Here is a 26,106-nt window from a genome sequence, read left to right as displayed (position 1 = left end):
TCCGGCTAAGCTTGCTTCCAATTAGCTCTCGAACTGTCCTCTTGACATTTATACCATCTCCTTGCTGTTTCCCTGTCCTCCTACAGCCTCTTCTGTCTCAAGCTATCTTTTGTAATCTGTCCAGAATGATTCTAATCGATGGATTAAATCCTGAGCTACCTCACCTTCAGGTGTCTCTGGTTTTCCACAGTGTCCTAGATGAAGTTCAAACTCATCAACTTTGGCCAGCAAAGACTTCAGCCCTCCTCATCCTGGCCCACTGCTCCAGCCCCACTGCTCATCTCTGGGGCCACACAGGCCACACTTGATTCACCTGGGATTCCTTCTGTTCCTGAAACATGCCAAGCACTAGATTATACCTACATACCTACATATCTTTGTTCCCACTGACCGCCCTGCCCAGGATGGCCTACTCTTCCTCAGATTGAAGTTGCTTCTCTTGAAACCTTCCCCAATCCACCCCTATTAAGAGGGCTGCTTCTTCCTCTTTGTTCCTAAGTACTTTACATTCTATTTTTTTTTTCCTCCTTTGGTCTCCCAGTTCAGCAGCTTAGTAATGGCTTAGATTCTATACACTGAAATTGCTCACCCAGAGAAATAAATCTGAACATTTGCAAGAAAAAAAATGTACAATTTAAAACCATTGCCTTTGCTCTAAACTATTAACCCTCTAGATATATGCCAAAATTGCTCAGTTGTTCAGACCTAATGGCAGGCTGGGGACTCTATGGTCCGTGTTTTGAATTGACTATTTCCTCATGATCTAATAACTGTTGCTCAGGTCAGGAGAAAATAAAGCACTCAAGATGAGAGCTCGCATTGCAAATCTGTTTACTGCATCTATACAATTTTTAAAAATATTTTTAAAGTCTTATCACCATGTATTCTAGTTACTTTGTCAACCCTTGTATTAGTAAGCACATCTACTGAGGTGCTTACTTAATTCCAGGCAAAATTGGCACATGACTGTCCTCTGAGAGCTTATTATCTGAGGGTACAGAGGTTAATCAGAGAAAAATCTAAACATTTCATTTTATACTCTGATAATTTTTACAAAGAAGAGAACTGGAGGTGCCAGAAAAGCCTTCCATAGAAAAGTGACTTTTGACTAGATAGTTTAGGAATAAATGGGAGCTCATTAGGCAAAGAGGCAGAACATTCCATGTAGAGGGAATAGCATGTGCCAAGCCTAAAAAGGGTGAGGAATGAGAGGCTGAAAGGAGGACAAATGTTAACAGTGAGAGGGAGAGTGGCCCCAGAAGACGCTGGGAGCTAAGTGGGTTCACCACACGAGCCTTGTAGGTCCCACTAAGGATTCAAGTGCTCATCCTAAGAGCAGAATAAAGCCTCTGAACATACCGAAACAGATTTTTATTTCAGAGATTCCTCTGGCTCTGTGGTCATGGTCTGAGGTGAGTGAGGGGGTCAGGAGTGCAGGCTGAGGGACTGGTTGGGGTGAGGGGGTCAGGAGTGCAGGCTGAGAGGCTGGTTAGGAAGCTGTTGAGGTAGCTGAGATGACTGGATGATAGCTGGACAAGACCCTCCCCTTGAGAGTAGGCCTTGAGTCTTTTTCATCTAATGCATTGTATCATCTAATGTAGATCATATAATGTGAGCCCTGGCTCACATCAGCCGCACATCTTTGTCCTGAAATAGCCTGCAAGTGATCAAAGAACAAACAAAGGAACTGGTTGGATTGTTGGACAGATCAGATGCAGCAGGGAAAAGAGCCTCCCAGTTCTCAGAAACTGAAGGAGAGCCAAAGTTCTGAGGACTCCAGAATGTTCTGATAAGAATCTACCCCATTTCCCCAAGGAACAGCCAGCAAGCATCTTAAGAGACTCGAGTTTGCCCCATGAGCTCATATGCATTGTTGAATTTAGAACCTGTAAATACTCTCTGGGCCAGCTCTCAGAGTGCTCCCAGAGACTTTTGTCCTGGTAGGGAAAGGGGCTTTCAGAATGTAAGAGAAGGAATTCTGCAAATGGCAGTCCAAATGTACAGCTGCCCACATCTCCTTCGCTGACCTATCACTGTGGAGCAGAGTTTAAAAAAAAAAAAAAGTTCCACCTGGTCAACAAGATAGAGTTCTATAGTCAGGTGCCTGCTGGACTAAAGACTAGTAACACAGAGAGCATTATACCAGCTCAGTGAAGCAGGTGCCAATATAATCCCCATTTTATAGATGAGCAAACTGAGGCACCAAGAAAATGAGAAACTTGCTCAAGGCTTTGCAGCTAGTAAATGATGAAGCTTGAACTCTTAACCATCCACTCTATCAAACTGAGAGAAAGTTAAGAGGAAGTTTGCATTTATTGAAGACCTATCCGGGTTAAATTTTGTGCTAATAAGAATCATTCATTTACCTGATCATTTTACTTCTAAGATCCAGTTTATTCTTTATTAATATTGGATAGTGAGGTTCTGCTGTAGATAGTAGATATTTATATTGGCAAAATCTTTTGTAAACTAATTTGGCAGTGTGTTATACATTTAAATGTAAATACCTTTTGATCAATCAATTGCACTTATAGAATAATATCCCTTAGGAAAACATGCATTTCTATAAAGATACATGTAGGACAATGTTCATTATACAATTTTTTAGTAATAGAGAAAAAGTAGAAATAATATAGATACTATCACCATTATCAAAAATAATAGAAAAAGTAGAATAATATAATCAATGTTTATAGAGACTTAATTCACAATAACTAAGCTATTGAGCCAACCTACATGCCCTTCAACAGATGAATGAATAAAGAAAATGTGGCATATATACACGATGGAATATTACTAAGCCATAGAGAAGAATGAAATTATGGCATTTGCAGGTAAATGGATGAAACTGGAGACTATCATGCTAAGTGAAATCAGCCAGTCCCAGAAAACCAAAAGGCTGAATATTTTCTCTGATATGTGGATGCCAACACACTATAAGGGGAGTGGGTGAGGAAATAATAGAAGTTCATTGGATTAGACAAGGGGGAATGAAGGGAAGGTAGGGGAGATGGGTTTAGGAAAGACAGTAGAATGAATCAGACATAACTTTCCTATGTTCATATATGAATACACGAACAGTGTAACTCCACATCATATACAACTACAAGAATGGGAAATTATACCCCCATGTATATATAATATCTCAAAATATACTCTACTGTCATGTATATCCAAAAGAATAAAATAAAAGGTGAATGTGTAAAAATATACGTATTTATATCAGTTCTTTGTGCAATACTATAAAACAACTTTAAAAAGTTCCATATATGTTAAATATAGGTAAGTATATGTTAAGTAAAAAGACAATATGATAAGCACCTAGTCACCCACCAAAATCTGCCCAACTGGATGGAGTTTAATTTGGGTATATGGCCAGCTGTCTGGCTAGCAACCAGGTCCCTAGATTCCTTTCTGCTGGTTATGGTCATGTGACATCAGCCTCTACACAATGCAGATAAAAAGAGGTATGCAATCCCTACCCCACTTATCTATCTATCTACTCTGGATCTCCACTCTTTCTCCTTCCATGTAGTGAAAACCAAGATCTGATTGAGCTTTGACTTTGTAGCTAGTCTAACACCACAGGCCATGGCAAAATGACAACAGGGAAGAAACCAGGGTCCCAGAATGCTTGCTTGGAGCAGCAGCAACTGATACTTGAACAGCTCACTTTGGACCTTTTACTCCAGAGTGAAACAACCTCCACTCTCCAACACGTTATTGTATTGGGGTTCTCTGTTACAATAATTTAGATTCTATTTTACCTAAGCAGGAAAGTTGCACAATACTTTAAAAGAGATACCAATATTGAGAATTTGGTAGGACATATAAAAGAAAAGACGTCATAATTAAATGAGTTCATTCCAATACCCAGAAGTAAGAACACCAGAAATAAAGATTTATTTCCATTTATGGAAAATTATTAAATAAATTACATAAAATAATTCATATGATTTTTTTCAATAGATATCCAAAGGACATTTGGTAAAATTCAATTTTGAAACTTGGAGGAGAAAACTATTACCTTGACCAGAGACACCTGACCTCCAACCCCTCCTCCCAGTAGCAGCCAAAAGGAAACCTGGCTAGCCAGCGCTGGGGGAGGGGCAAGCAGAAAAAATTAAAGTGATAGAGTGCCAGGGATCCCAGCAGCCTGCAGCAGGGCCCGGAGAGCCAGGCCAACTGATTCGCGTGGCCTGCCCTGCGGCTACAGAAGGCGTGGCGCCTCAGTGAAGCCATTAATTGGCAAGCAGGGAGGTTAGGGAAGGCCATTAGGTGGAATCCCACCAGCCAAGCCCACACGGACCCTTGGGCCGAGCACGGGTTCTCAGAAGGGGAAGGAAGCGGTACAGTCCCATCCCCCACAGCGGACACTCCGCCGAGCCAGTCAGCGGCCACCATCCGGGAAAGCTGAAGGATACACCGCCACTCTCCTTCAGATTGCGACATCAAAACAGGTCGGTGTCATTCAGCTCACCCCCCAGACAGCGGGAATTCGCATAAAATCTCTCCTAGGCTTGCCGGGAGAGGGAGTATCAAGCTGAGCCTCCATACAGGCTAGGGGGAAACCAGAGACACCTGACCTCCAACCCCTCCTCCCAGTAGCAGCCAAAAAGAAACCTGGCTAGCCAGCGCTGGGGGAAGGGGCAAGCAGAAAAAATCAAAGTGATAGAGTTCCAGGGATCCCAGCAGCCTGCAGCAGGGCCCGGAGAGCCAGGCCAACTGATTCGCGTGGCCTGCCCTGTGGCTACAGAAGGCGTGGCGCCTCAGTGAAGCCATTAATTGGCAAGCAGGGAGGTTAGGGAAGGCCATTAGGTGGAATCCCACCAGCCAAGCCCACACGGACCCTTGGGCCGAGCACGGGTTCTCAGAAGGGGAAGGAAGCGGTACAGTCCCATCCCCCACAGCGGACACTCCGCCGAGCCAGTCAGCGGCCACCATCCGGGAAAGCTGAAGGATACACCGCCACTCTCCTTCAGAGTGCGACATCAAAACAGGTCGGTGTCATTCAGCTCACCCCCCAGACAGCGGGAATTCGCATAAAATCTCTCCTAGGCTTGCCGGGAGAGGGAGTATCAAGCTGAGCCTCCATACAGGCTAGGGGGAAACCAGAGACACCTGACCTCCAACCCCTCCTCCCAGTAGCAGCCAAAAGGAAACCTGGCTAGCCAGCGCTGGGGGAGGGGCAAGCAGAAAAAATCAAAGTGATAGAGCGCCAGGGATCCCAGCAGCCTGCAGCAGGGCCCGGAGAGCCAGGCCAACTGATTCGCGTGGCCTGCCCTGCGGCTACAGAAGGCGTGGCGCCTCAGTGAAGCCATTAATTGGCAAGCAGGGAGGTTAGGGAAGGCCATTAGGTGGAATCCCACCAGCCAAGCCCACACGGACCCTTGGGCCGAGCACGGGTTCTCAGAAGGGGAAGGAAGCGGTACAGTCCCATCCCCCACAGCGGACACTCCGCCGAGCCAGTCAGCGGCCACCATCCGGGAAAGCTGAAGGATACACCGCCACTCTCCTTCAGAGTGCGACATCAAAACAGGTCGGTGTCATTCAGCTCACCCCCCAGACAGCGGGAATTCGCATAAAATCTCTCCTAGGCTTGCCGGGAGAGGGAGTATCAAGCTGAGCCTCCATACAGGCTAGGGGGAAACCAGAGACACCTGACCTCCAACCCCTCCTCCCAGTAGCAGCCAAAAGGAAACCTGGCTAGCCAGCGCTGGGGGAGGGGCAAGCAGAAAAAATCAAAGTGATAGAGCGCCAGGGATCCCAGCAGCCTGCAGCAGGGCCCGGAGAGCCAGGCCAACTGATTCGCGTGGCCTGCCCTGCGGCTACAGAAGGCGTGGCGCCTCAGTGAAGCCATTAATTGGCAAGCAGGGAGGTTAGGGAAGGCCATTAGGTGGAATCCCACCAGCCAAGCCCACACGGACCCTTGGGCCGAGCACGGGTTCTCAGAAGGGGAAGGAAGCGGTACAGTCCCATCCCCCACAGCGGACACTCCGCCGAGCCAGTCAGCGGCCACCATCCGGGAAAGCTGAAGGATACACCGCCACTCTCCTTCAGAGTGCGACATCAAAACAGGTCGGTGTCATTCAGCTCACCCCCCAGACAGCGGGAATTCGCATAAAATCTCTCCTAGGCTTGCCGGGAGAGGGAGTATCAAGCTGAGCCTCCATACAGGCTAGGGGGAAACCAGAGACACCTGACCTCCAACCCCTCCTCCCAGTAGCAGCCAAAAGGAAACCTGGCTAGCCAGCGCTGCGGGAGGGGCAAGCAGAAAGAATCAAAGTGATAGAGTGCCAGGGATCCCAGCAGCCTGCAACAGGGCCCGGAGAGCCAGGCCAACTGATTCGCGTGGCCTGCCCTGCGGCTACAGAAGGCGTGGCGCCTCAGTGAAGCCATTAATTGGCAAGCAGGGAGGTTAGGGAAGGCCATTAGGTGGAATCCCACCAGCCAAGCCCACACGGACCCTTGGGCCGAGCTCGGGTTCTCAGAAGGGGAAGAAAGCGGTACAGTCCCATCCCCCACAGTGGACACTCCACCGAGGCAGTCAGCGGCCACCATCCAGGAAAGCTGAAGGATACACCGCCACTCTCCTTCAGAGTGCAACATCAAAACAGCGGACACTCCATCCAGGCAGTCAGTGGCCACCATCCGGGAAAGCTGAAGAATACACCACCACTCTCCAACAGCTTGTAACATCAAAACAGCCAGCAGCAGGACCCCGGAGATCCAGGCCAACTGATTCGCGCGGCCTGCCCCGCAGCTACAGAAGGCGTGGCGCCTCAGAGAAGCCATTAATTAGCAAGCAGGGAGGTTAGGGACTGCCATTAGGTGGAATCCCACCAGCCAAGCCCACCGCCCACGCCCGGAAGAGGCCCAGCGATCTGCCAGCATTGTAGTCACGACACCCCAATTGGAATACGGACAGAGCAGAGCCGCCTTCCACTCCCGGAACAGGCCCAGAGAGCCGCCTGCGTGATAGACACGTCACCCCAATTGGAGTAGGGGCACAGCCGCCGCCCGCACCTGCAAGGGAGACTTTTCAAGTATACAAGAGCAACATAAATAAATAGGGGGTAAATTTCAAAACACAACAGTTGCACCAAGCAGAAAGAAACGCGGGCAGTATGAAAAGACAAGGAAAGAAAGGACCACAAGCAATGCAGGTCAACTCAACTTTAGAAGAGGTAATAGCTGCAACAGATGGAATATCAGATAAAGAGTTCAGGATATATATGCTTCAGATGATCTGGAGTCTCAAGGAAGACATGAGACAGCAAAATCAGACAATGAAAGATCACATTGACAAACAAATCCAGGAAGTCAAAGATCAATTTCACAGGGAGATAGAGGTAATAAAAAACAAACAAATTGAAATTCTAGAAATGCAGGAAACAATAAACCAACTTAAAAACTCAATTGAGAATACTACCAGCAGAGTAGATCACTTAGAAGAGAGAACATCAGACAATGAAGACAAAGTATTTCAACTGGAAAAGAACATAGACAGCTCAGCAAGTCTGCTAAGAAACCATGAGCAGAACATCCAAGAATTATGGGACAATATCAAAAGACCAAATTTAAGAGTCATTGGGATACAGGAAGGCACAGAGCTCCATTCCAAAGGAATAAACAGTCTATTCAGTGAAATAATACGAGAAAACTTCCCAGAATTGAAGATTGAGACAGAATCCCAAATCCTAGAAGCCTACAGGACGCCGAATGTGCAAAATCATAAGAGATCCACACCTAGACACATTATAATGAAGATGTCCAACATACAGAATAAGGAGAGAATTTTAAAAGCTGCAAGAGAAAGAAAGCAGATTACATTTAGGGGTAAACCAATCAGGATAACAGCTGATCTCTCAACACAGACTCTGAAAGCTAGAAGATCCTGGAATAACATATTTCAAACACTGAAAGACAATGGGCTCCAACCAAGAATCTTGTATCCGGCGAAATTAAGCTTCAGGTTAGAAGATGAAATTAAAACCTTCCACAATAAACAAAAGTTAAAAGAATTCGCAGCTAGAAAACCATCTCTTCAAAAAATCCTTGGCAAAACATTACAGGAAGAGGAAATGGAAAACAACATTGAAAACCAACAATGGGAGGTAGGACAGTAAAGGGGGGAAAGTAGTCATAGAGGATAACAAATCAGGTTTAGTAACATCAATAAACAAATATGGATAGAAGAACAAACCATATCTCAATAATAACCCTAAATGTTAATGGCTTAAACTCACCAATTAAGAGACACAGGCTAGTAGAATGGATCAAAAAACAAGACCCAACAATATGCTGTCTACAGGAGACGCATTTGATAGGAAAAGATATACATAGACTGAAGGTGAAAGGTTGGGAAAAATCATATCACTCATATGGACCGCGGAAACAAGCAGGAGTGTCCATACTCATATCTAATAAAATAGATTTCAAGCCAAAGCTAATCAAAAGGGATATAGAAGGACACTTCATACTGCTCAAGGGAACCATACACCAACAAGACATAACAATCATAAATATATATGCCCCAAATAATGGTGCAGCTGTATTCATCAAGCAAACTCTTCTCAAGTTCAAGAGTCTAATAGACCAACATACAATAATCATGGGAGACTTCAACACACCTCTCTCACCACTGGACAGATCTTCCAAACAAAAGTTAAATAAGGAAACTATAGAACTCAATAACACAATTAACAACCTAGACTTAATTGACATATATAGACTATACCACCCAACATCAAGTAGCTACACTTTTTTCTCAGCAGCACATGGAACCTTCTCAAAAATAGACCATATACTATGTCACAGGGCAACTCTTAGACAATACAAAGGGGTAGAGATAATACCATGCATCTTATCTGATCATAATGGAATGAAACTGAAAATCAATGATAAAAGAAGAAAGGAAAAAGCAAGCATCACCTGGAGAATGAACAATAGGTTGCTGAGTGATCAATGGGTTTTAGAAGACATCAAGGAGGAAATTAAAAAATTCCTAGAGTTAAATGAAAACACAGACACAACATATCGGAATCTATGGGACACATTGAAAGCAGTTCTAAGAGGAAAATTCATTGCTTGGAGTTCATTCCTCAAAAAAAGAAAAAACCAACAAATAAATGATCTCATACTTCATCTCAAAATCCTAGAAAAAGAAGAGCAAAACAACAGCAAAAGAAGTAGAAGGCAAGAAATAATTAAAATCAGAGCTGAAATTAATGAAATTGAAACAAAAGAAACAATTGAAAAAATTGACAAAACTAAAAGCTGGTTCTTTGAAAAAATAAATAAAATTGACAGACCCTTAGCCATGCTAACGAAGAGAAGAAGAGAGAGAACCCAAATTACTAGCATACAGGATGAAAAAGGCAATATCACAACAGACACTTCAGAAATACAGAAGATAATCAGAAATTACTTTGAATCCTTATACTCCAATAAAATAGAAGATAGTGAAGGCATAGATAAATTCCTTGAGTCCTATGATCTGCCCAGATTGAGCCAGGAGGATATAGACAACCTAAACAGACCAATAACAATAGAGGAAATAGAAGAAACCATCAAAAGACTACCAACTAAGAAAAGCCCAGGACCAGATGGGTATACAGCAGAGTTTTACAAAACCTTTAAAGAGGAACTAACACCAATACTTTTCAAGCTATTTCAGGAAATAGAAAAAGAGGGAGAACTTCCAAATTCATTCTACGACGCCAACATCACCCTGATTCCGAAACCAGACAAAGACACATCAAAGAAGGAAAACTACAGACCAATATCTCTAATGAACCTTGACGCAAAAATCCTCAATAAAATTCTGGCGAATCGGATTCAAATACATATCAAAAAAATTATACATCATGATCAAGTAGGATTCATCCCTGGGATGCAAGGCTGGTTTAATATACGGAAATCAATAAATGTTATTCACCACATCAATAGACTTAAAAATAAGAACCATATGATCATCTCAATAGATGCAGAAAAAGCATTCGACAAAGTACAGCATCCCTTTATGTTCAAAACGCTAGAAAAATTAGGGATAACAGGATCATACCTCAACGTTGTAAAAGCAATCTATGATAAGCCACAGGCCAGCATCATTCTGAATGGAGAAAAATTGAAGGCATTCCCTCTAAGATCTGGTACAAGACAGGGATGCCCTCTCTCACCTCTTCTGTTCAACATAGTCCTCGAAACACTGGCCAGAGCAATTAGACAGTCAAAAGAAATTAAAGGCATAAAAATAGGAAAAGAAGAACTTAAATTATCACTATTTGCAGATGATATGATTCTATACCTAGCAGACCCAAAAGGGTCTACAAAGAAGCTATTAGAGCTAATAAATGAATTCAGCAAAGTGGCAGGATATAAGATCAACACGCATAAATCAAAGGCGTTCCTGTATATGAGCGACAAATCCTCTGAAACGGAAATGAGGACAACTACTCCATTCACAATATCCCCCCAAAAAATAAAATACTTGGGAATCAACCTAACAAAAGAGGCGAAAGATTTATACAATGAAAATTACAGAACCCTAAAGAAAGACATAGAAGAAGACCTTAGAAGATGGAAAAACATACCCTGCTCATGGATAGGCAGAACTAACATCATCAAAATGGCGATATTACCAAAAGTTCTCTATAAGTTCAATGCAATGCCAATCAAAATCCCAACAGCATATCTTGTAGAAATAGATAAAAGAATCATGAAATTCATATGGAATAATAAAAGACCCAGAATAGCAAAAACAATACTAAGCAGGAAGTGTGAATCAGGCGGTATAGCGATACCAGACTTCAAGCTATACTACAGAGCAATAGTAACAAAAACAGCATGGTACTGGTACCAAAACAGGCGGGTGGACCAATGGTACAGAATAGAGGACACAGTAACTAATCCACAAAACTACAACTATCTTATTTTTGATAAAGGGGCTAAAAGCATGCAATGGAGGAAAGATAGCATCTTCAACAAATGGTGCTGGGAAAACTGGAAATCCATTTGCACCAAAATGAATCTGAATCCCTATCTCTCGCCGTGCACAAAAGTTAACTCAAAATGGATCAAGGAGCTTGATATTAAATCAGAGACACGGCATCTGATAGAAGAAAAAGTTGGTTATGATCTACACGCTGTGGGATCGGGCTCCAAATTCCTCAATAGGACACCCATAGCGCTAGAGTTAACAAATAGAATCAACAAATGGGACTTACTCAAACTAAAAAGTTTTTTCTCAGCAAAAGAAACAATAAGAGAGATAAATAGGGAGCCTACATCCTGGGAACAAATCTTTACTCCACACACTTCAGATAGAGCCCTAATAACCAGAATATACAAAGAACTCAAAAAATTAGACAATAAGATAACAAATAACCCAATCAATAAATGGGCCAAGGACCTGAACAGACACTTCTCAGAGGAGGACATACAATCAATCAACAAGTACATGAAAAAATGCTCACCATCGCTAGCAGTCAGAGAAATGCAAATCAAAACTACCCTAAGATACCATCTCACTCCAGTAAGACTGGCAGCCATTAGGAAGTCAAACAACAATAAGTGCTGGAGAGGATGCGGGGAAAAGGGCACTCTTGTTCATTGCTGGTGGGACTGCAAATTGGTGCAGCCAATTTGGAAAGCAGTATGGAGATTTCTCGGAAAGCTGGGAATGGAACCACCATTTGACCCAGCTATTCCCCTTCTCGGTCTATTCCCTAAAGCCCTAACAAGAGCATGCTACAGGGACACTGCTACATCGATGTTCATAGCAGCTCAATTCACGATAGCAAGACTGTGGAACCAGCCTAGATGCCCTTCAATAGATGAATGGATAAAAAAAATGTGGCATTTATACACTATGGAGTATTACTCTGCATTAAAAAATGACAAAATTATAGAATTTGGAGGGAAATGGATGGCATTAGAGCAGATTATGCTAAGTGAAGCTAGTCAATCTTTAAAAAACAAATACCAAATGACTCCTTTGATATAAGGGGTGTAAACAAGGACAGGGTAGGGACGAAGAGCTTGAGAAGAATATTTACAGTAAACAGGGATGAGAGGTGGGAGGGAAAGGGAGTGAGAAGGGAAATTGCATGGAAATGGAAGGCGATCCTCAGGGTTATACAAAATGTCATATAAGAGGTAAGGAGGGGTAAGTCAAGAGAATACAAATGGAAGACATGATTTACAGTAGAAGGGGTAGAGAGAGAAAAGGGGAGGGGAGGGGAGGGGAGGGGAGGGGGGATAGTAGACAATAGGACAGACAGCAGAATACATCAGACACTAGAAAGGCAATATGTCAATCAATGGAAGGGTAACTGATGTGATACAGCAATTTGTATACGGGGTAAAAGCGGGAGTTCATAATCCACTTGAATCAAACCGTGTAATATGATGTATTAAGAACTATGTAATGTTATGAACGACCAATAAAAAAAAAAATAAATAAATAAATAAATAAAAAAAAAAAAAAAAAAAAAAGAAAAGAAAACTATTACCTTGGGTAAATACATAAAATAATATAAAAAATGAAACAATATCATGTTTTATATAATATGTCAAAATACACTGTACTGTCATGTATATCTAAAAAGAATTAAAAAAAAGAGGTGAGTGTGGTATCCCAGCCCAGACACCATATTGTTTCATTCATATTTTATATTTTACTCCTATTAGATATTGTATGATATTGAATAATATAATATCAAATAATAAATAAAAATTTAAATAGTACATATAAACAAATAGTACATTTGTTTAATATGATTTTTTTTAATATTTATTTTTTTTTTAGTTTTCGGCAGACACATCATCTTTGTTTGTATGTGGTGCTAAGGATCGAACCCAGGCTGCATGCATGCCAGGCGAGCGTGCTAACACTTGAGCCACATCCCCAGCCCCTAATATGATTTTTGAGGAAAAAAATTTAACTAAAAGGATAAATAAGGCAAATAATGTTTTGCCTATCACCATTATCAAATTAGAGAATGCTGCCAAAATAATAAAACACACACAGGTACACACAGAGAAATGTACACACATGAACATACGACTAGGACAAATGGTGAGTTGGATAAAATAAAGAGTACAGGTGGGTTGATTAAACAAGAAAAGTATTCTGCCAAGTGGCCCCTGAAGTTGGACACATCTGGGCTTCAATCCTGGTTTTAGTAATTAGTAACCACATGACTTTCATCTCCCTAAACCTCAATATCCTCAGTTGAAAATAAGCAGAAGGCCACGCCACTTTCTAAGGTCCAACATTGTCCCATGCTTAGCCTGTAGCAATCCCTCTAGTAACCACACCAGTTAGTCACCGTAATAATCAGTCCACCATGTTAAGTAATGTTTATTATACAAGAAACTGAGCGGCATTCATCTGTGCCACTAATTATCAGCTAGAAAATCTAATAAAAATGACTCTGCTTCATAAATAAACAGGCAAAGTACAAACCACATAGAAGACACAAGGGTAATACCCACAAAGGACCTCAAAATTTTTAGGGGAATACCTAAATTATCAGAAGGACAAATGCTGTGCCTAAATGAGAACTATTTGTTTGCAAATTTAAAAAGATCTATAAATTTTAAGACCAACATACTCGGGCAGTTCTGAATACAATGTATAGGTTTAGAGCAACCACAATTAAAATGTTACACAAAATGGTATCAGTTTCTAACTCGAATGGAGACCCTGAGAGGTTGAGGAACATATAAAGATCCCTTAATTGGTTTCTGGGCTGGGACACAAACTCAGATCTCCCAAGTTCTTGCCTAGTTGCTCTTGCTGTTATTTTCATTGTCTCTCTCTATTCTTGAATATTAACAAATATTCTGGGAAAAAAAGAGCAATGGGGGAGATTGAACCCCACTGCACTTATCATGAAAGCAGTGATTACAATGTGGTCTCGATCGGGATCTGGGCATTAGTCTGTGATATATATCCAAAAGAATGTAAAATATGACTATCTATGCCACAGAAGAAATATATCTTTAAAAATATGACTGCAATAACAAGATCTACCTATATCTCAAAATGAGGCTCAGTGGTATTAACAAAGGTATAGGTAAACCAAACTAATAGAAATAGAACTATTTCCCTACGCAGAATATTTTTTTTTTAGAGAGAGAATTTTTTAATATTTATTTATTTTTTTTAGTTTTCGGCGAACACAACATCTTTGTTTGTATGTGGTACTGAGGATCGAACCTGAGCGCGCTACCGCTTGAGCCACATCCCCAGCCCTACGCAGAATATTTTTATGATGATTAAAATAATGGAAGAATTCCCAAAGGAAAAGAAGCAAAAATGATTGTATAAAAAGTTTATAATTTCTCTAATTCATTAAAAAGAAAAAAATGATAAAAAAATTGAGAAAAACACAGCCAGCCAGGGTTAATATCTGTCACCGTATAGAGTTTTCATTTATTACTAACAACAACAAAAAACCCTAGGACACGAATGGATTCGTAGACAAAAAAATGAGTAGCTGATTCACCCCAAAACAAAAAAAAAGAAAGTAAATGTTTCAAAGTTTAAAGTTTTAACTTACTAGCAAATTAATGCAATAATAATGAAGTGGCATTTCACACTAATAACAACACATTGTAATTGTCATTATTGATTGGCTGGTTCAATAGGACCAAATATAAAACAAAATCCAGAGCTGGTCAAGCTTAAGAGAAAAACATACGTATTCACTGGAGAGAGATAGCATTATACATGGGAGGCAATTCAATAAATGCAAAGATTTCTATACTTTTGAATTAGTGAATCTTAAGCCTGAGCATGTGCCAAGGGAGTAACTTAAAGGAAGAAAGAAAAAAAAAAAAACCTACATGTACAAAATTGTTTATAATAGGGTTGTTAATCATGGTTAAAAGAACTGTAAACACTAAAATGCCCAACAATAGATACATAAATACAAAAGGAAATATGTACCCTTTAATGATAAATATGAAGACAAGTCAAAATATATGGAATTATTTATAAATAAGTAAAAACAAAGCAGAAAAGGAAAGTGTATGCACACTATCAAATCAACTTATGAAAAATTATAAATAGAGTAAATATTGTAAAGTATTACAATTGTCACTTTTTCATAATTTATGGGGTTGTGTGTGAAATTTTAAGATAAGTTTTTCCAAGTGTTTCAAATCTGCTTTAATAAGCAAATTTTTAAAATTCAAAGTAGAGAAATATTCATTTTAAAAGATTCCTCTAAAGACGGTTCATTTAAAACAAAACTTAGCTTTTAAAAAAATGTCAGGAATTTTTCTTTCCTGAAACCTCCTTTCTCATGTTGAATAGGTAGGTGTTTGTTACTATATTTCAGACTGGGGCTTCCAACTCATTGGTGAGTCCCAGGACACTTGCACACGGCCATCCATGAACAGAAGGCTTCTGTGCTGTCACTAACCATGGGCAGCATGAAGTGGTCACTGTGAACCATGAAGCTTGGGGTCCACTGGGGTGCCTTAGTACCGCAGAGGACAAAGAGAGTTCCATAAGGTACTTTTACACTTGGAGCAGCCCCACTGACCTCTCCCCAGCTTACTGGCCTTTTCTGTATCAGTTTGTCTGAAATATCATATGGAAAAAAAAAAAACATTTCAAAAGTGATCATGCAATGGCAAAACCATGCAATCTGGACACAGGAGCCCTTTGGATCACCTTTCCTCAATTGTAAGATGAGAGCAAGAATTGCTGCCTTTTTAGTCTATTGGGAATGAATAAACCAGAGGTGCAAAATGATGTATACTCCAGAAAGCACTATAGAAATTGTTTATTATGATTACAAGAGGTAGGATATAATATTGTATAAGAGTTGTCAGAGACTGAAAGTAGAACTGTGTTTGCCAAGTGCTGGGCAAGGCAGGAGAGGGGAGCTAGTGTTTAGTGGATGCAGAGGTTCAGTCTGGGGAGATGAAGAAGTTCTGGAGATGGATGGTGGTGGCAGTTGCACAGTCTGTGCTTAATGCCAACAGAACTGTTTGCTCACATGGTAAAAATAGTCGAGTATATATTGTGCATACTTACCACTATAAAAAATTAATAAGTGCCAGACAGAGGAGTAGGATATAGGCAGTGATTTAAAAGAAATCAAGGAAGCAGCTGGGATTTCAGATCTGGTAGGACTTACCCACTGCTTTAAGGGGCAGGTATGTGGTTGAGAATGGAGAGGAGGTGGCATGTCAGGAGAGATATATGGTGTGAACAACTGCACAGAGGCTAGAGGGTGAGTGGCCCCTGGGAGGAGGTGTGGGGAACAGAGCAGGACGGAGCCTAGCCTGCTGAAACACTTGTCCCTCTCAGCACACCCTGTTGGTCCTCCCCAACTCAAGGCACCATGGTTATAGATTATTTTTATAATCTATAACTGTCTCAACAACTTCCCTGCAATAACTTTTGCCATGCCATACACAATTTCATTCATTCATTTATTCAAAAAATACTTATTCAGGACCTAGTAGTGCCAAGCATTTAGCAGTAGACACACACACACACACACACACACACACACACACACACACACGGGGGGGGGGGGGAGATCCAGACAGATACCTGCCCTTGGGGACTTTGACTCAGGGGTACCAGCTAACATCAGACAATGCTTACCTACCAAGCACTGTTCCAGGTAGTTTACAAGTACAGCTTATTTAATCCCCTTAATGACCTTTGAGGCAACCATGATTAGTCCCATTCTACACATGGCTTGAGGGAGATCAGGCATGGCGAGGTCAAGTAGCTTGCCCAGGCCATGTGGCTGGGCAGTGGCAGAGCCAGGACTTGAGCTGGACAGTCCTAACGTGTAGTGGGGCTAGCATATGCGTGCTGAAGAACAGGCCTGAAGATGGGCAAGGAGAGCGCTAGGAAGAGGACCGGGTCCCAGGGTCAGAGGGAGGAGAGTCAGAACTCCACTAAGGCAGGTGGGAGATGAAAAGACTTGTTTTCCTATGAATGTGGCATGAGGGTGGGTAGGACAGTGGAGACCTGGAGGCCTGAGGAAGGGACTTGCAGGCACCCAGCAGGGCGAGGCTGGGGTATGAACTTTGTGGTGACAGCAGTTAGAAAGCAAGAGATGGTTCTGGTGACTTTGAAAGAGGAACTGGTCTATTTGGGAGGCTTCCTGGGTGTGAGGGGGAAAAGGCAGGGTCAAAAGTTCAGGCCTGGGGCACCCTTCCAGACCCACTGTTGCTCACAGGGCCCAGGCAGCTGGTGGAAAGAGACAGGTTTGGGGGTGCTCTGCCTGGGCAGGAAACACCATCTGTTTCCCTCATTCATCTGCAAATACTGCTCTGTGTCTGGAACACACCACCCTTGGGATGGACCAAGGCCTCGGGCAGGAAGTCTGGTGTTCACACATTTCCCAGCCTTGATGGGGCGGGCAGACAGCTCAGCCCTGGCCAGAGGAGCCCCTGCCCACCCACCTACCTACCTTTCTCCTGCTCGGCCGCTTCGCTCAGCTCAGGAAGCTTGAGCCCCACCAGGTTCTGATTTCTCATCAGGATGTGCTCCTTTATGGGAAAAGAGAGACAGTGTTTCACGTGGTGGCATCAGGCTGGATGCTTCTCTGGGTTCCCACTGTGGTTCTGCGACACTGAACCAGGCTAGGAAACACTGGGGCAGCAGCAAAGGGGAGTGAACAGGCAGAACATGGCACCAGCTCCTCCCCGCAGCCTGCAAAGGTGCCGGAAACCCCGTTAGTGCCACATTCCTTGGCTCTTGTACTCGGTGTAGCCTGTTTTTCTAAGAAGTCTGTAGGCCTCAGTGCTCGGCCACACTGGAGGACAAACAGAACTGGGGGCTTGGGGACAGGAAGGTCCCCTGGGTGCACCTGTGGCTGCTCCTCCTCTCTGGTGATCTCTTGGCTGACTGCATCTTCCTGCCCTGCTGTTCTGGGCAGGGAGGATCACTCCAGGACTTGTCCCCTGCCCACCATTCATTCCTCAATGGCCTTTATGGCACCTCCAGACAAATGAGGCCTGAGAATTGCTACCTTGGGGCCTCAGCAGGCAGAGCTGGGGAGAGGTGGGATGCTGACCACAGGTGTGTGGCCTCGTTGGGCCCACACCTGCTCCAAGTCAGGTAGCATCAGACTCAGGCCCTCTGAGTAATGCCTGGCAGAGCGCCCACTTGACTTATGTCATCAATGGTTTTTTCAGCCTCCTGGGTGGCAGAGGCCATGTGAGTTATTAAAATGGAAGGGGGGAAAAAAAAAAAAGCAGGGTAAAGAAGGAACGGAAGGGGCCAGCAGAGGGTGCTCATGATCCAAAGGGAAGCAGGGCCAAGCCCTTTACCTGTTTCCTTAAGACGCTGGAGGCCCACAGTCCATCAGCTCTCAGCACAGTGGCCCTGGGCAGTGGGAGGGTGCTCAGCTGCCGTGGGGGCAGTTGGCAGCATGGGGCCTCCAGGTTACCTATAACTTTCTTTGCTAGGTGAGGGTAGGGTGGCTTGTTGCCCAGGTCTTTGAGGCTCCTGAAGGCAAATCCCTGGCTGTGTGGAATCTTTGGCTCCACCTGCCCCCAGAGATGTGGAACTATGGCCCACCATGGGTAGCTCCTCCAGTCCCTGTTCAGCTCCACTGGTTTCTTAGGTCTTTCTGGCAAGGTAAGGTTTTATGTGTAAAATGTTCACACTGGCAGACAGGCCCGGCTCCCCTGAGCCTCCAACTTAGAGCACCATTTCTGAGCAGGACAGTGATCAGCATTGGAATTGTTCTTCTAACACAGAAAGACCCTCACTGGTCCTGGAGTGCTATTGGGTTCTTCATTTCCTTTCCTGTCCCACACTCTCCTCTTAGGGGAACACTGTCCAGCTCTAGGCCCCACCAGGCAGAATCCCAGTTGCTTTGTTCTGTGTCTGGGGTGGCCCTTCTCAGGAAGAGAGGACTGGGTCATATTTCTTTGCCTTGTTAGCTCTTCTCTCCCTCCCTCTGGCCTCTCTCCCCTGCATCTCTGGACATCCCAATCATTCCTTGCATAGTGTGGCAGCCCCATGGATGGCCACTGTGCCTAGGTTGATGGCCAAAGGAAGTTGGGGGCACCAGGGACATTGGGAAAAATGCACCATGGAAGGAGAAGCCCTTCATGGTCCTCATCATATTTAACCAAGGGCCTTAGATCCGGGCATCAGGAAGAAAGATTGGGTGCTATTACAAAAGGAAAACCTATTTAATCCCAGTCTCACCCAGTCCTAGGCATGACCAGGTTCTATCAGAGGGTCATTTATAAGTCACCAGCTCTGGCTGGGGAAGGAAAACAGCCCAGGACTGAGGGCCCATGTGTCTCTCCACACACCCACCTTACCCTGAAATGTGGCTTTGTTTTGTTATATCCTAAGCTGACTTCTGCCTATTAAGAAGTGCAAAGCATGCCTGAAACTGGGACTATGAAGAAGATGTCATGCATGTGGCCTGGCTTCTCTGAGTAGGGAAGTTTGGGGCCCTGTGACATCCACGTCCAGGCCAGAGCTGTCCTGCCCCAGGGTCCAGCCTCATCCCAGAGGTCTTCAGCCCAGGAGGGACCCGGCATTCTCACCCTGCCCCGTTGGCCCCTAGAAACCCACCTCACGGAGCTTGGTCAGTTTCTGCATCCGCACGGGCTGCACTTGTATCTGGAAGTCTTTAAGCCCAGGAGTCTTGGCCAGCTTGCCACTGGCTTTGCCTGGAAACCGCTTCTCTTCCTCTGCCAGAGGCAGCTTGGCAAGCACTTTCTGCAGCCGGGGCCCAGGCTCTTCGGGGCCACTGTCCCAGGACACTCCCCGTATCAGGGGTGGCCGGGACACAGGGGGACGCAGCTCAGCTTTGGAGCCAAACTTAGATCCCTGGGGCTCTCCGGCTGAGCCTTTTCCCTGGGGAGCGGGTGAAGCCACCCCTCCCGAGCCCTGGGCTGGACTTCTGGGGAGAGGGTTGCCCTCCCTGGCCGTCTTCAGGAGCTGCCTCCCCAGCTCACTCTCGGCAGGGCCAGGCTGGGGGCTGTTCAGGGCCATTTTCCCACTGCAGCTTGTGCCAGAAGTTGGGCCCTGGGGTGTAGTCTCAGGGTGCTGAAGGGGATCAAAGTTTTCTTTTTGTTCTATTGTAAGCTCTTTGGACTTCTCAACTGTAGGAGAGCGAGGAGCCAGCCTGCCCTGAGACACTTTCCTCTGGTCATTCTGCTTCCGGTCAGCTAGCCCTTTGGGAATATTCTGAAAGAGACAAGGTAGAGTTGGGGTCCTGAAAGCAGGTTGAAGAGGAGATACAGACGCTGCCAAGTGGCACATTGGTGTGTGTGTGTTGGTGGAGTGGATAAGGTGGAAGGCTTCTCATTCAGGCCGAGCCAGCCAAGGAGCACACAACAAGCCTGGGGTTTGACAGTGAGGACAAGGGGACCTGCAATTTAAACCACTCAGGAACTTCTCCTTTGGCACAAGAATTAAAATCAAGAATCAAAAAATGGGATAGACTCAAAATAAAAAGTTTCTTCTCAGCAAAAGAAACAATCTATGAGGTGAATAGAGAGCCTACCTCTTAGGAGCAAATCTTTACCCCTCATACATCAGATAGAACACTAATCTCTAGGGTATATAACGAACTCAAAAAGCTAAGCACCAAAACAAAACAAAACAAAAAAGCAACCAAATAACCCAATCAATAAATAGGCCAAGGACCTGAACAGACACTTCTTAGAAGATGATATACAATTAATCAACAAATATATGAAAAAATGTTCATCATCTCTAGCAATTAGAGAAATGCAAATCAAAACTACTCTACGATTTCATCTCACTCCTGTCAGAATGGCAGCTATTATGAAGACAAACAATAAGTGTTGGTGAAGATGTGGGGGAAAAGGTACACTCATACATTGCTGGTGGGGCTGCAAATTGGTTCAGTCAATATGGAAAGTATGGAGATTTCTTGGAAAATTGGGAATGGAACCACCATTTGACCCAGCTATCCCTCTCTTCGGTCTATACTCAAAGGACTTAAAAACAGCATACTACAGGGACACAGCCACATCAATGTTTATAGCAGCACAATTCACAATAGCTAAACTGTGGAACCAACCTATATACACAATGGAATATTACTCAGCAATAAAAGAGAATAAAATTATAGCATTTTCAGGTAAATGGATGGAGTTAGAGAAGATAATGCTAAGTGAAGTTAGCCAATCCCAAAAAACCATATGCTGAATGTTTTCTCTGATATAAGGAGGCTGGTTCATGGTGGGGAGTGTGGGAGGAATAGATGAACTCTAGATAGGGCAGAGGGGTGGGAGGAAGGGAGGGGGTATGAAGTTAGAAATTATGGTGGAATGAAATGGACATTACTATCCAAAGTACATGTATAAAGACACAAAATGGTGTGAATATACTTTGTATACAACCAGAGATAGGAAAAATGTGCTCTATATGTGTAATAAGAATTATAATGCATTCTGCTGTCATATATAAATATAAAAATTAATAAAAAAAAATAAAACTAGTCATGAACTTGTCAAGCGCTAGAAGCTAAGGAGGAGAGCTTTCCTACATTGGGAGGAAAGCTTTGGCTCCAGCTCAGTTGCCCACATTCAAGTCCTGGCTCTGCCTGGCGAGGCCTTTAACTCTCAGGGATCACATTTCCCACAGGTTGGAGTACTCTGAAATTATATGCAAATGTGCAAATATATTTGTGGGTGTCAGGAGTATTTTTCTGGGAAGAAAATTCACACTTTTTAATCATTTCTCAGAGATGTCCATGAACCCAAAGAGGATAAGGGTCATATAACTAGGTGATCCTTGCAAAGTGGCATCTTACTCCTCGGAAGTTCCAAGATTCTTCACTCTTCTTTCATTGCCCTGATTTGGGGGGGGGGGGGACATGAGGGCTTGTGTGTGGTTATCTGCCTCTTGTGTAGGTCTAAATCTTCAGAAAACTCTATCCCAGGCCCAGTTCCAGGCAAGACTGTAATCTTGCCTGCCCTCCACTCCACCTGGAGTGCTTGGCCACCTGCTCTGAGCAGCGTGGGCAATTCTGTTGCTCATCAACAGAGATGAAATATTCCTGGCTGTTTCCAGCAGGGGCTGGGTCTTTCCTATACATTCTTTGGAGCTGAGAGGAACATCAGTCGTGCCTGGCTGCTGCTGGGCCTGGAGTTCCACTTGCCTCTGGCCAGCAACCTGACCGAATCCTGTCTCCCCACTGGCTCCACCTCATGGTAGGGCAGAGGAACCTGCTGTTTGCCCAGTCTCTAGCCTCCCCTCACAGGCCCACATGCACACACACTTGCAGGCTGCCCAGGGGCCAGCTGAGGTCATCCACTGGGACAGAGCTCAAACTCACAGGCTCGCCAAGGTGAGGTGCGGAGACATCGGCGTCATCCCCCTTCTGCTGGAAGAAGGGAACACAGGTCAGCCTGGATGGGAAGAGGCTGGCTTCCTTTTGAAATGCCTCGGGAGGCCTAGCTGTGGGGTGCATGCCTCCCCACCCACCACCCGAGCTCAGGGTCATGGAGAGCCTCCCAGCAGTGAAGAGGTGAGGGGAGAGGTCCATGGGCATGGAAACACCACAGCCAGTGGACCCTTACCTGGGGAGGTGCTCCTGGCAGAGGGGACTGCGAGCCACCGCACACATCCAAACCTGGAATGGTTGACACAGGAAATGATGTCCAGCACCCCAGACCCTCACTGGTCCCTTTAGCAAAAACACAGCCTTCCGTAGCAATCGTGGGCCTGGGAGCCAGAGACGTGGCCATTTGTCAAGTGCCTCTCACATGCCAGCTAGTTCTTAGGTGGTGAATTCCCATGGAAATCATAAGGAAAGTGAGGCAATACAGAGACCTCAAGGTCACATGGGCAGGAAGCATAGGTGCTGGATGAGACTCCTGGCTGCTGATGTGAGCCCAGGCTTGCCCGGCTGCACTGAGAGGGCAGGCTGCTTTCCTGGGCATGCCACCCCTCCCCTACCCCTCCCCTGCTGGTCTGAGGGTGTGTGTGGCTTGGACACAGCCAAAGGACAGGGAAGAAATCAAATGCAAAGAGTGGCCCATACAAGAGCACTTTCCAAATAAGCTCTGTGATGAGTCCTCTCTGGGCAAAAAGCGCCCATCACAGTCCCCTTCCCATAACCTTGCCCTTGTCCTCACCCAGCCTGGGTGTCTTCAGTTATTCCTGCCTCCACACACTGGTCCCAAACCCCAAGAGACAGATCGGCCTCCTCAAGGAGGCCCCCTGAGAAGGGGACACAGCAGGAGTCCTGATCCAGAGGGCTGCAGGCAGGGAAAGGCCAGTGGGAAGCATCCTGGTCAGGCTAGGCCAAAGGCAGGAGGGCTGGGCCTCACCTGGCGGGGTGGGGACTGTGAGTGAGCTGCTCCTGGAGTGTGCGGGAGAAGCTCCTGGGCTGTGGTGCGGGGAAACAGCTGCGGAGATAGACACAAAGAGGCTGGTGTTGGTGAAGGGTCAGGACCTCCACCTAATAAAATGTCCTTCAGACATTTCTCACCCCTGCCTTGTCAGGGGCCAATTCTGACTACCATGTAAATCTCCTATTGCAGAGAACTTTTCTCTGCTGCCAGCCCAGCACAGGGGACCCTCAAGTCATTTGGGAAGTGGGGAGATACATTCCTTACCCTGACTTCAGAGCACCTTTCAGAACACAGGACCTGCTATTGCTCGGCAGGTAAAGCCCCAAGGACTGTACTTTTAGATGTCCCAGGATGGCCCTGATTTCAAATGCTCTCCTTGCCATTCAGACTTGTCCAAACCCTGTCTCAACTTTTTGCTCAGGATGAAGAGGGACCAAAGGAGAGCCCTGAAAAATCTTCCTTCTAACCCAGAAAATTTTCCCCAATACTGCCTCTCCTTCTCCAGAGTGCAAAGGTCCTTCCCAGTCTGTAGCTGGAGGTTGGGGGAGGAAGCCCAGGATGGCTCTTGGGACTTTTGCTGAGGAGGTGCAGAGAGCAGGGACTCAGACTCCACTCATGCAGGTTGACCTAGGGGTCTGCTCACATGGGCGGCTCCCAGAGGGATCAAGGGAGGTGGAAGCTGGTGGGAGAGAGGGGAAGCCCAGGTTGAGTTTGTGGGTATCAAGTGGGCTGACTTGTTGGCAAAACAGGAAGCCATGATAGTCACACACCGGGCTGAAAAACTGGAGAATTTTCCGGGCTAGAATTGAGCAGCATTTAGAGTTTCTGAAACTGAGCAAGACATTCTCCTTGTAGGGGTGTCTCCACAGGGCTCAGACTCCCTGAGGCCTGGGGACATGTGAGTCACAGTCTACCCTCATGGAAACAGGGCTGCACTGCAGCTGGGGCCTGGGTTTTCCCTCCATACCCACCACCCATCCACCCAGCCCACCCTGCCTCACAGGGGTTCAGGGAAACCACCTGGAATCCTGGCCCTGCCTACCAGATGGGGAGTCTCCGGGGCCGCTCCTGGACCTCCTCCCGCGGCGGGTCAAGAATCGCTCACTCACAGACTTGGCTTCTTCCAGCAGGGCCAGGTTTTTTTTCTTGTCCTCTTCTGAGATGCTGATGTCTGGCAGCTGGTCATTTACCAGGTCAATAACATGCCCCTCAGGGTCTGCAGAGGAAGAGTGAGCTTGGAATGAGAGCCACTACATGCGTGGTCCTAGGCTGAGAGGCCCTGCCACCCCACACCCCAGCCCAGAGATGTCGCCCAGAGATAACACAGACCAAAGAACCTCAGCTAAGTGCTGGTGCAGGCAGAGGATTGCCTGGGGACAGACAGCAGCTTCCTCAGCCAACCTGGTCCCTCTGTCCAGGCTCCCCTCCTCCATGCTATTCACTCCCCCTGTTGTGTTCTTCCTTCTGATCTCTGGTTGTTTAATTTTTTATTTTATTTTATTTTAACAATTTAGTGAGGTGAAGTTGTAGATGAAGGAAGAAATCCAAGGATCAAGGGCCACAGACACAATGTCATGGCCACCTTCCCTCTTCTTTCTTCAACTTACATGGTCTACTTCCCTCCTTCCCCAACTGCCCCTTCTCCAGCAGCTTCCCTAGAGAGTGAAACCACCTCTCCCCAGCAGCTCAGGAACATGAGAGTGGCTCCAAATACCTCCTTTTCTCCCACCTACTCCACATCCAACCACCCAGTCCTGGAATTTACCTATGAAATCACTGAGCCACCCCTCATCCTTATTCATGCCCATGGGCTCTGACATCAGCCACCTAATAGGTCCCTGTCTTCAGGTCATTCTCCTCCATTCCATCCTCCATTCCTAGGGGAGTGACCTCTCCAGCTGTCATGTCTGACCATGCCATTCTCCTGTCTCATCTCATGGGGACTCCTCAAGGTCCTCAAGATAACACAAGGTCCACACTCCACACTGGGTCCAGCCCATTTCTCTGGCCCCACCTACTCCTTCCAGGCACCTCCACCCAAGCCTTCTGTATGGGCTTCCTACGGCTCCCGTTTTCTTCCCCAGCCTTCATTCTCTTTCCTGGAAGCAGCTCCTCATTTTCACGGGTGAAACCCTTCTGTGGCCCACTACACTAGTTAGGAAGGAGCTAACCATCTCCACCCACAACCCTGTCCCAAGTGCCAAGAGAAAGAGTAGAAATATGTGCCAGCCTTGGGCCAGCCAAGGAATGCCATCCATGTGTACATAGAGATGGACTCAGGGACAGACAAGTGAGACCAGGCAAAGGCAATCATGGGAATTGTGTGGGGCACATGGGGAAAAGAAACTCTCCTTCCGTTGTAGGATGAAAGCTTAGAGTTGCTTGTAGTCATTTGTTACCTTTGTATAAAGAACCTGCCCAAGAACTAACATACAAGAACAGAGACCTGAAAGATGGAATGGGACGATGACTAGTAACTCAGTTTGGGCACCTGGATCCAGCACTACCTAAAATCACAAGCCCTGGAATAATAATAATAATAATAATAATAATAATAATAATAATAAGGTGTAAGCTAGTGTGAAGTGGGTTCCCATCATTTGAAAGAGTCCTAATTAACACAGCAGAGAGTTCTGTTGCCAATAGGGTGCTCAGTGTGGCACCTGCTTCCTCCCATGTCTCTACTTTCACCTGCAATGCCTTTCTTTCCTCTTGTCTGTCTGTCAATTCTCTAAGAGGAAAATTAAGTATTATTTCATC

At 45.2% G+C, this 26,106-nt stretch overlaps 1 protein-coding gene across 2 annotated transcripts in view; it reads right to left on the bottom strand.

Moving 5' to 3' along the window:
• Positions 1-26,106, bottom strand: part of Irag1 (inositol 1,4,5-triphosphate receptor associated 1) — a 126,210-nt gene that overhangs the window by 40,830 nt on the left and 59,274 nt on the right. Inside the window, exons 6-11 of one of the 2 annotated variants that reach the window (XM_026395897.2) lie at positions 24,389-24,562; positions 23,323-23,400; positions 22,570-22,622; positions 22,326-22,373; positions 19,586-20,203; positions 17,457-17,535 (exon numbers count right to left, since the gene is read on the bottom strand). In XM_026395897.2, coding sequence (XP_026251682.2) covers positions 17,457-17,535; positions 19,586-20,203; positions 22,326-22,373; positions 22,570-22,622; positions 23,323-23,400; positions 24,389-24,562 — 1,050 coding nt within the window. The remainder of the gene's footprint in view (positions 1-17,456; positions 17,536-19,585; positions 20,204-22,325; positions 22,374-22,569; positions 22,623-23,322; positions 23,401-24,388; positions 24,563-26,106) is intronic. The other variant, XM_026395898.2, reaches the window with a different exon arrangement.

The sequence above is a fragment of the Urocitellus parryii genome, chromosome 4 (assembly GCF_045843805.1).
Source record: "Urocitellus parryii isolate mUroPar1 chromosome 4, mUroPar1.hap1, whole genome shotgun sequence".
NCBI lineage: Eukaryota > Metazoa > Chordata > Mammalia > Rodentia > Sciuridae > Urocitellus > Urocitellus parryii.
The sequence above is the reverse complement of the archived record's forward strand: the minus strand, read 5'-3'. Positions and strand labels throughout refer to the sequence as shown.